This window comes from Epinephelus moara, chromosome 14 (assembly GCF_006386435.1).
Source record: "Epinephelus moara isolate mb chromosome 14, YSFRI_EMoa_1.0, whole genome shotgun sequence".
Classification (NCBI taxonomy): domain Eukaryota; kingdom Metazoa; phylum Chordata; class Actinopteri; order Perciformes; family Serranidae; genus Epinephelus; species Epinephelus moara.
Genome location: NC_065519.1, coordinates 4,347,407 through 4,359,011, shown reverse-complemented (window position 1 = coordinate 4,359,011; position 11,605 = coordinate 4,347,407). Strand labels below are relative to the sequence as shown.

The 11,605-nt window shown below is 39.6% G+C and overlaps 1 protein-coding gene across 2 annotated transcripts in view; it reads left to right on the top strand.

Moving 5' to 3' along the window:
• The first annotated feature begins 1,425 nt into the window (after positions 1-1,425).
• coch (coagulation factor C homolog, cochlin (Limulus polyphemus)) overlaps positions 1,426-11,605 on the top strand; it is a 24,265-nt gene continuing 14,085 nt past the window's right edge. Inside the window, exons 1-4 of one of the 2 annotated variants that reach the window (XM_050062295.1) lie at positions 1,426-1,531; positions 5,272-5,313; positions 5,438-5,482; positions 9,691-9,847. In XM_050062295.1, the coding sequence (XP_049918252.1) occupies positions 5,280-5,313; positions 5,438-5,482; positions 9,691-9,847 (236 nt within the window). In that variant the 5' untranslated portion in view covers positions 1,426-1,531; positions 5,272-5,279. Of the gene's footprint in view, positions 1,532-5,192; positions 5,314-5,437; positions 5,483-9,690; positions 9,848-11,605 lie in introns of those variants that run through there. The other variant, XM_050062294.1, reaches the window with a different exon arrangement.

Here is an 11,605-nt window from a genome sequence, read left to right as displayed (position 1 = left end):
CCCACTTCTTTTTCTATCCAGTGACAGTATACCCACCTATCAGCAAAACAGCCATTGTAATATATAGGAGAGTATGCCCACTTTCTCATCGGTAACCTACCTATCTACCTAGTAGTACACCCACCTCATCAACTACCACTACACCACTGTGTAGGCCTATCATCTGTAGGACAGATGTAAAGCTCTGGGTAGCCCTGCACTAACATGATCAAACATATTTACCACAGACTGATACTTTACAGAAGAAGGGAAAGATATCTGTCGGCTGTGATTGGTTGTCCCTCATCACATGATGTGTGGTGCATGCTGCTGCGTTCAATAATTTGAACTGTGTTTATCTCAGGGAAAAATAGGTGCTTGGGAATGCGTGCGCGCCATGACGGCTTCGCTCTGGCGTATAAGTGCATCTGCCGCGCGTCTACATTGAAAAGGCACAAAAACGCGGCATGTGTACCGCCCCTAAGGCATCCATCGGTACCAACCATGTCGGCATAGCTTGTTGAAAAGGGAGCTAAATAATGCTCCAAAAAATTTTGGCTAAATTTTGGCTTGAACACGCCCATTTTCAAAGGGTTCCCTTAAACTTTAGCTCAAGATATCTGAATATTTGGTTTATTCCTTATGATCAATGTTCTCCTTAAATTCAAGCTGTATATTTGTCTTTTGTAGGAAAAGGACAACCAGCCTATTTGGAGGACAACAAATCACCCAACTCGTGCAAAAATATTACAGATTAAAAGAGGGTTGTTGTTGAATTCCAAATATTTACTGTAATGGTATTCATCTATGCACATGATATAATTAGTAATATTAACTGTAAGATAAACAAAATAAAGTATATTAATATATCATCCATTCTGGTAACCTGTTTTTGTCATTGTATAAATTGTATAGATTTGATCGTCTTAAAACCAGTTGGTTATTTTTATTTTTAATGCACAAGTCGTTAACTGTCAGAAGTCTTGATCCTAATCAGCTTTCAAGTTTTAAAGGTTCACGCTGGCTTAAATCCTGAAGTCGCTGCTTGCAGTTAAACTTCCTTTTGTTATTTGTTTTGTTAAAAAAAAGTCAGAGGGATTTTAAATGAGGTTTCCTGCTTTTGCAACTTTAAGTTCTGCTTTACAGTGTCGGGTGTTCAGACAGTAAATGTTTTGTTTAAATTTGTTTGTTTCCAAGGTAAAAACTAAATGATAAACACGTAAACAGTAAACATGACTTCACTGTTGAATCATCACAAACTGTGGTTGGTTTTTCATTTTTCTGTTCTCTCTCTGTCTCTCTCAGGTCGACCTGTCAGTGAAGCCCCTCCCACCTCCCAACTGTAAGGTGTGTGTGTGTGTGTGTGTGTGTGTGTGTGTGTGTGTGTGTGTGTGTGTGTGTGTGTGTGTGTGTAAGAGAGCTTATTTAAAGGGCTGCCTCACTCTTGCTGGGTGATCAACACCAGCTCAGCATCACCAGCTCACCGCCTGCTGAATCCAGGGAATAAACTCTGAACAGTTTTCCTGAGAGACGACTGCTGAACAAACAGTCAGTAAGACGGCTGAGTTTACTGCTTTCTCTACACTGAGATCTTTACTGATTGCATGAATGGATGAATGGATGAATAGCTGTCTGGTTTACTGATGGATTGATTGGCTGATTTAAAACCAATCAAGGCGACTGCTGATTTTCTTTCCTACTGCAAACTACTTTACTGCCTGACTGGTTGAACAGTAATTGGTTTACTAAAGTGGCTGATCGGTTTACTGAGTGACCGATAAAAGCTGTTTGCATATTTTTATTGACTAGTAAACCAGTTAGCTGGTTCAGAAACTGGCTGACTTTTTACAGACAGGTTGATATGTTTACTGAATAACTTTAACTGGTTTACTGACTGTTTAGTGACCAACAGTTTGTGTCTGGCGGGTTAAGTAAGTTGACTGACCTCTTTAACTAGTTACTGCCTGGTTTACTGATGCCTTTACTTGCAGACTGGTACCTACTGCCAGCTAGTTTACTGATTGGCTGTTTCACTTGTTTACTGATTGGTTTAATGGCTGACCAATAATATGTTAACTGCTTTAATTGTTAATTAGTTTTTAGATTCTTTGCTTAAGTAAAAGTACTAATACCACACTGTGAAAATACTCCACTACAAGTAAAAATACAGTACAAGAACCTTACTTGAGTAAAAGTATGTATCAGCAGCAAGTAGTTAAAATATTTAAAGTAAAAATCAGTATGTTGCAGTTAAACGTTTTCCTATTTCATCTCATGTTTTTAGATTAATATTATTGCTGTGTTAATGTGCATGTGTGTCATTTTACTGCCGTAGATGTTTAAGGCTGTGCTCACTTTAACGCCTTTATATACTGTTGGGTAGTTTAATCTACAATGAGACCCATGCATCTTCAAAAAAGTTCAAAAACAGCCTGTTTTCAGCTTTGTGACAACGACTTTTCCAGCTGATCCGAGAGGATTCTTTAAGAGTTTATTTAGCTTCAGAAAGAGGAGAATTTTGTCAACACATAAAGGAACACTTCATCCTTCAGTTTATCACCAACATTCAACACATCTGGAGATACGTGGTTTTCACTGGACAGGACGTAACTAAAGCTGTCAGACAAATGTAGTGCAGTAAAAAGTACAGTATTCACCTCTGAGATGGAGGAGGAGGAGAAAGGAGCAGAAAATGGAAATACTCAAAGTACATGTACCTTGTATTTGAACGTAGGTACAATACTCAAGTAAATGTACTTAGTTACTTTCCACCACTGCAGTTTAGTGATAAACAGCTTATGACTGACTGGTTTGGCCTCTGGTTGAGAGATTTACTGGTTTGGTTATTGGTTTATTATTCCTGAATCGTGTTTGTTGGCTAATTTACTAACTGACTGACTGTGTCTGCTCACTGGTGACATCACTGGGTTACAATTGATTGATTTTTTTTTTCTTTGCAAAGATTTGTTTTTATTACCAGATACTCTAAATCAAACTAAATTACAGCGCAGGAGCAGTTCCAAAAATGTGTCAGGTTTCCATTCGTGCATTTCAAAATATTATTTTAAAAAGCAAAAATAAAAGGACAAAGATACTCATCCAAAAACATTGGAAAAGAGGCAAAGAACAAAAACCAAGAAAAAAAATTCAATTAGGGATACTGTTCCTTAAATATATATACGGAGAAGATGTACCAAAACTAAACCTAAGGGACAATTTGACCTACAAACAATTGTTAATAAACTTTCCAATGGATCATAAATTATCAAAGTTGGGAAAGAAAAACAAGAAGTTGTTCAACATCAACCCCTCAACGCATGTAGGGTTCTCCATTGTCTGTCATTATATGAATATGAAAGACTATGTAACAAAATCAGCATAAAAGTTTAAGTTAAGGTCGGTCCAGAGAGAGTCACATGCCTGTGGTTGGTTAACTCCAAAGACAGCAGGATGTTAATAGAGGGACCCCAAATTTTCTGAAAGGTTGAGTTTTTTTCCTTTACGTTATATAATACTTTCTCAGGTGTGCGGTAAGAGGCAAGTTCATTAATCCAGTGTCTTGGCAATTGATCGATGGTTTTAATTAGGGATGCGCCAATTTCTGATGTCTGTTCTGACGGCCATCGACGTATTGGCAAATAAGATGACATTGATGAAACTTGTTTGGGACGAACAAAGATCTTCCCCAGGACGCTGTCAAAAGCAAAAGGATGCAGTAAACTCACTACTGACGCAGAGGAGGCAATCTATTGTTTCCGTTATAATGCTACGATGTGAACAACAAGTCTGTGTTGACATCACAAGTAAGAGAGCTCGTTAACATTAGCTGTTTGCTGTTTAGAGCTGTCCAAGCCCCCAAGCTTCCAAATTTCTCCCAGTGGCCACTTGCAGCTTTGCAGCGAGAAGAATCCCTGCAGCAGTAAAACAAATATTTTTCCCCATAGACCACCATTGTGAAAGAGACGTCTGTAAAACTGTTGACACCTCGAGCTGCAAACGAGGTCAATAATGACTCTTTGTGTTATGAATTTGGAGCCAGGGCGGTTTTATATTTATAACACTTTTAAAAATGGATGATGTCATCACAATGTAAAGTCTATGAGCCAAGTGGGAACTTGTGGGCGGGGCCACAGGAGAAACACGACTGCGTATGTTTAGTGAGCCGCATACTGCAGAAGTAAACCCGGCGTATGCTCCAGGCAAGCAACTCCACCTGAATGAATAGGTGCCATCGTGGTATCGGATATTGTTTTACATCTATGGGGCTAACAGTTTACGGAGGTTGCATCGATGTGTTCAAGCTCTATTCAGTAAAAAGTGTAGAAGTATTGGATGATGTTTTGAAGCTTTTTATAATGTGTTCAAATGTAACCTTGAAAAATTTAGTCTTTAAGCAAGAAGCTTGAATAGATACAGCTATATGGATTCAATTATGATATATATATATATATCTTAAAAAGACTTTTAAAGCAGTTTTTCAAAATGTTTTTCATGTAAAAGGTTATATTAAAGGTTATTTCACATATGTGTATGATTGAATATGTGCTCATTCAAATGCAGTGTAATGAATTAATCATGAGTTAATGACTTTAAAACACTTCAGTTATTTTTTTATATAATGAAGATTTCTTTATTTCCCTGGAACAAAAGGTGGAATAAAAACAAACAAATCAAAAAAAACCATCGTCAGCCAAATTGCTATTTTAAACATCGGTATTGGTCCAGAATTTCTTGCTGACTGTTTAACTGTTGTCTTAACTAGTCTACGTATTCTGCACTTGTTGACTGATTTTTTGTTAAATATTTACTAACTTTGTTTCCCTGGGTTACTGACTGGTTTTTCAACACTTTATTCTGTCACACTTTACAGTAAGGTACAAAAAACGAGTGGTTACTAAAGAACTAATGATGAACCAATGAGCAACTTACCGTTAGTTAATGGTCGGTTCTTGAGTGACTCCCAATCAGATGTCATACAGCAGCTAATCATTAGTTAATAATCAGTTAATTGATAATGACTGAGGGAACTACTCATTCCTTGTGTACCTTATTGTAAAGTGTTCCCCTTTATTCCTGTACCATGTGTATAACTCATTAACTGGTTTACTAACTGAGTGACCAGTCTGACTTAGTGACTGGTTTACTGGAGTGGTTAATGTATAACTGTGTGTGAAGAGTCGACTGACTGGACTTCACAGTGTATAGTATGTAGACAGACATCTCTACTGACTGTTCACATGTGAGCATTAATAATGTTTATTCTCAGTAATCTGAGGTCAGTCTGTGTTTCAGGTGCAGAAATGTCTCAGCTGTCTGTCCTGCTGCCTCTGACAGGTACGCTGCTCTTCTTCTTCTTCTGTTCTCTTTTATTATGTCAGTCTGTGGTTTAACTTTCTTTGTTTCTTGTGTATTTGATGACGGGTTGATGTGATCAATCTATTTTTCTTTTTCTCTGCAGGCCTTCTCTTCTTGGTGTCCTCGACGTTTGGATCAGAGTCCAGTGGTCAGTCCTGAATGTTTCCTGTCTGTCTCTCTGTCTGTTTCTGTTGACAGTAATAGCTTCACATCAGAAGTTATAGACTAAAAATGATTCCTGTTGGTGTTAAATACCTGACGACAGCCCTGATCTGTGTGGTCGTGTACAATGGAGATTTTTGAAAACTCTTTCTAAGGTGCAGATTGTATAAAAATCCCAGTTGCTTTGTCTCCATGTGGACGTGTAAAACTAAACATTTAGGAAATGATGACATCACCTCCTTCATTCACACATGCCAGTTGTTGCATTGTGTAATGAGCATGCACCGGAAACAACAAAAACAATGGCAATTTACCTCGACATCCGTCCACACACAAGTCACATTTTGCACCGTGGACTGCGTACCAGAAAGATGCTACGTCATGTCAAATATGTATAAATAATTGCTAGCGTTGTTTGATTATTGTCAGAGGAAAATAAGCTCACTGCATATGCTCAGAATCTTCTTCTCTGGTGTTTGATGTACTGTTGATGTAGACTTGTAGACAGGGCCTCAGGGTAGTCATGGCAATTATCTACATTTTTCGTCTTCCACAAAGACTCAACCCAACAGTGAATGCATCTCCAAACAAGTACAGTGTGTGTATCGACTAACGTTGTAAGACCGTCCTGATGACATGAGCTCAACATTCTGTTTCGCTCTATATCAGTCTGGACTCGATGTCGCCTCGAAGACTTTCAGTGGGCGGGACAAACTCCTTCAGCCAGTCTGCGTCACAAAACACCGGGGAGTATCTTCTTCATCGCCAACAGAGCTAGTTGATAAATCAAGTTTTTGCTAAATCCAGTCAGAACAACAGCGAAAATATCTTCCTCCACGAAACATGTTCCTATTTAATTGACTCTGTCTCTGCAGTAACTTCACTGTGCTGTGTTAACTGACGTTAGAGTCATAGCTTGTTGCTTCGGGAGCCACCATTACTGTTCTGCAAGCTTTCAACTTCGGTGCAAATCCCTGATTGGCCCTGCTTGCATTTTAATCTCTAGAAAGACTTTTGTGTGGCATTGAGTCCAGATTTATACAAAGAACGAAACATAATCTTGAGCTGACGCCATCAGGATGGTCTCACCAGGGTATGTGTCTACAGCCTGATAGATCTTCTTTCTCCATTGTGGTATCAAACACATCAGTGAGCCACGATGTGTCACTGGATGACATGTTCCTTCATCACCACGAACTCACACACTGTAGTTTATTTTGACGCAATCACACACACACCGTCCTGCTGCCACAAATACTCATAAGAGCACCAAATGTGAATTAATCTACCACTGAAAATAGTCCACAAAGGAGTTCATGTTCATGAGTGAGGGTAGAATGGAGCGTGAGATGGATCGGCGGTTTGGTGCAGTGTCTGTAGTGATGCGGGTGCTGCGCCGAACTTTCGAGGTGAAGAGGGAGCTGAGCCAGAAGGCGAAGCTTTCAATTTACTGGTCCATCTATGTCCCAACCCTCACCTATGGTCATGAGCTCTGGGTAGTGACTGAAACAATGACATTGCGAACACACGCAGACAAAATGAGTTTCTTCTGAAGGATGGCTGGTCTCAGCTGTATAGATCGGGTGAGGAGCTTGGAAATCCAGCGGGATCTCGGAGTACAACTGCTGCTCCTTTGTGTCAAAAGGGCTCAGTTGAGGTGGTGACGTCCCACTGGTAGGAGGCCCCGAGGTAGACCAAGAACATGCTGGAGGGATTATATATTTCATCTGGCCTGGGAACGCCTCGGGATCTCACAGGAGGAGCTTGAAAGTGTTGCTCAGGAGAGGGGCATCTGGAGTACTTTGCCTGCTGCTCCCGCGACCCGGCCCGGATAAGTGGATGAAAATGGATGGATGGATGAAAAGAGTCCCCAACAAAGTCACTGTTTCCTCCTGTTTGTTTTATAAAACCTACAGTGAAATTACTGATGAAATTATACATTTGTTTTCATAAAGATTTATGTCTTCATCTTTGTCTCTAACCCTTAAATCTGATCCGTCAATAGAGGAGCTTTGTATCTTCTTCTTCTTCTTCTTCTTCTTCACTTTGATGAATTAATCCTGTGTGTTGTTCAGAAACAGTGTCTTTCTGTCTCTGGACAGGCAGAGGTAACTTTAAACCTCTCCGTATGACTTGTTGTTGATCCTCGGTACTTTTTTTAACGTCCGTGTTTGTTTTGAGCCTGAATCATAAAAATGTCTGAAATCTAAACTCTGTTTCTCTCTAATAGATGAAACAGATGAAAAGCTCCTTTTATCCTGAGTCAGTCCCTTCAAAGAGCAGATTTATTATTCTGAATGAATTACCAACTCGCTCTCATGAATAGTGTTATGAAACAGTAAACCTCTATTCCTCTGTCGTAAAGCCAGTTGGTTTCTCCCAGTTTTTGAGTCACTTTTATTCTTTTCAGAGGCATTCTGTGCATCATTTAGCCTAATCTATATACTTATGATTGACAGCTGAAAACATTAATATCATGACAATAACATGCTTTTGTTTTTCTGTTATTCAGTTTCTTTTGTAATTTATTTACTTATCTATTTAGGTTTATGTCATTAAAACAAGACGATGCTGCTTCTTTAATTCACTCATTCACTGATCCCTCTATAAAACACACTCAGTAGTAAGTTAAGATTTTCATGCATTGGGAAATATTGGAAACTATTTTTGCATTTATAAGTAGAGCTTATATTTTACACTTAGAATTCACTCAAATGCATAAATGTGTTGTACTGTAAAGCAAATAGTGATTTCAGCAGCCTTGTCTCCTAGAAGGTACGTTTATATAACTGATTTGCCAACTTGGTTTCACTCTGAAGTCGTTGTTTGTTTTTTGTTTTTTTACTAAATCCAACCACGTGCGATTGTTGAAGGAAAAAAATGTCAATTCGCAGCGCTATACTAACGTAGTGCTTTTATTTTGAAAGAGACAGTGAGCAAACTGTACATTTCCTATGAAAACAGAATTGAATTTTAAAAACAGACAAAACATGTAACAGGCTGAAGTTGACACGGCGTCCCAGAACATCAACAACCAACACACCCAGGGTACCGTGGACGTCATATGTGGACGTGGAAAGTCCATGTTCAAACGTGGACATGTGACGATAGTTGGGTTTAGGAAAAAAGAACAGGGTTTGGCTTTACAATCATACAGGAAGTGAACACCAGTGAAAGACAGCTTTTTTCATCTGCGTCTGACGCGAGCAGTCACTGACCAAGTGCCAGTTTTCAACGACTTCAGAGTGAAACTGGGTTGAAAAGGCTAGTTGTACTTGTCCATAAACAGACATTGACTCTAAGGACCAAAACATTTATTCGGAACAAGCCCTCTCAAGTTTAGGGGAGACTCGTTGGTACCCATAGAACCCATTTTCATACAGATATTTTGAGGTGAGAGTTCAAGGAACCTCTTTGAAAATGGCCATGCCAGGTGTTCCCTCGCCAAAGTTTAGTCTAATTCTGGGGCATTATTTAGCCCTTTTCTGACAAGCTATCCCGAAATGCTTGGCACCAATGGATGCTTTAGGTTGTCTAGTTTCACAAGATATCACTACCTTCCTGCTAGCTTAAATAAATGAGCAGGCCACAGCCTCTTAAAGACAGTAATATCGGCCTCCATTTATGTTCACCAGTGGGGGCGCCACCGCTAATTTGAAACTGTAAATTATTTTGAGGGAAACGTAAAGCCGAAATATTTCCATTTTTTATACTGAACATATCAGCAAATTGTTCACCGCTGTCCACCAGAATAGGCAATCTTGCAATACAGAATCCACTCGTAGTGACTACAGCATGTTTTTGTTATCACCCTTTAAATGAACTTCAACTAAAATCATGATCTTTCCCTAACTTTAAGTACTGATTGTTGATTAAATCTAAGACAGGAGTCTTGACACGAACCCAAAGCTCTGGTGTCAAGGTCCTACACTCTGTACACCCGCCATCCTCCCCAACAACCTCACTGCAAAGTGAATGACGTGTTTTGTCACCTGAAAGAAATGTTGCATCTGAACATAGCCCGGGCAGTGATTAGATTAGCAGTTTAGTGACATACAAACGTAAAAACAAAAGTACTGTAAAATCAGAAAGAAACTAAACACTCAAAGAATAAAGTAGATATTTTATTGTTTTGTGTATTTTAACCCTTTTATTGCTGCCTTATGATGAACCTTGATGTGTGTTGTTGATCAGTGCCGTACCCTGTGACCTGTGTGACCCGTGGAGTTGACCTGATGGAGGACAGAGTGGTGGTTTTGTGTCCTCCAGACTGCACCCAGTGGAGGGTGTCGGTGTTCGGGACGGGGATCTACGCCTCCGTCTCCTCCGTCTGTGGAGCTGCCATCCACAGGTAGGACTTTACATTTTACAACTGCTGTCTGTCTTTGTACCTTTATTTCCTTTTTTTTGTTTGCCACCATAACTGATCCTTTGTGTCTGACTGCCCCTGAACGTCACACCAAAGCAGATCTCTGAAGTCAGGTTGGTCACACAGAGTCGATGGAGGTTTGCAGCCAGTTTGGCTGCAGCCAGGAGTTTTTTTGGGTGTAGATTTACAGACACGTGAATCAGACACTCTGTTCTGCTACTGACAGCAGCTGCAGATGTGACATAATAATGAGCAGCGTGAGTCTTGCTGTGTGCTGAACCTCAACAAAACACCAACACCACGAAGGAATGTGCAGGGCTGGAGGATTAAGCTCTCAACCCTGAATGACCTCCTCCTTCCTCTGCAGAGGGCCACAGGGGGAAAATCTCCTTCCTTCATATCTCATCTTCCTCATCTTCCTGTCCTTTCTCTGTTTTTATTTCAGACACTTTTCTCTGAAGTCGGACTCATTTAAATGTTTTCGCACCGTGCTTCCTGTTATGAGATGGTTTTTATTCAAAGCTCCAGGGTCAGTATGGAGACACCTCGAGAGAAATCTTCCTTTAAACGAAGAGGGACTTACATTTAAACCTGACTGTGATCAGATTTAGATCAAACAAGCTGAGCTTTTAAAACACTTTATTATACTCCTTACTTATTTGTTAACCTTAAAGGATTCTTTCTCCCTTACTATTTCCTATGTTAAGGTCCAGTGTGTAGGATTTAGGGGGATATGTTGGTGGAAATGGAATCTGATATGATATTTTCTTTAGTGTAAAATCACCTGAAAATAAGAATTGTTATCTTTTCATTACCTTACAATGAGCTGTTCATATCTACACAGGAAGCAGGTCCTCGCCTACGGATATTACACCACCATGTTTCTACAGCATCCCAGAACGGACAAACCAAACACTGGCTCTAGACAGGGCACCTACCTCGGCCACTGTAGTTAGCAGCCCCTCTGTGACAAGCAGCAACGGAAAAACACATTTTTTAAAAAAATTTTTGGGCCTGTTTGTTTTGGGGAGGAAGAGACCGCTTTAGATAATGAAACTCCCAAACATCTAGATCCTAAGTTATTAAAGTTGGCTGGGCTAGCAGCCTGATCACCTAACAGCATCTGAGAAACAGTTATTTGTAATGTGAAACGTGTTTTTACTGGTTTAAACCACCTGGTCTGTTTGTTTTGGAGGGGAGAGACCTTTACAGACAGTTTGGCACCCAGAAAAAACCTCCTGACTGATGAACATTGAAGGATTTCCAACAAAGCGAAGTTTCAGCAGGTTGCAATGTGCAGTCCTCACCACTGGATGTCACTAAAGCTCCTTAAAGCTTACACACTGAACCTTAAATTCTTGGGCCTTATATGATCTTTTCTGCTATATGTCATATTTCCCAAAGTACAAAAATAATAAAATAATGAAAATAAAAAAATAATAATAAGAAGAACATTGTACTCATCAAGTTAGCGGCTGAGATCTGTGACACTTTTATGTACTAATATATATATTATGATATATGATATGATATTATTGCCATACTTAAAGGGAAATTTCGGTTTATTTCAACCTGTCTCCTATCGTCCTAAATTTGTTTCAAGTGACTAGTGACATCAAAATAATAGTTAGCATGTTAGCCGTTAGCCTAGATACAGCCGGGGCGCATAGTAGCGTCAGACCTGTTAAAACGTAAGTGAACGGGCAACCTTCAAGTGCAAAGTTAGTCCACTAAACAACC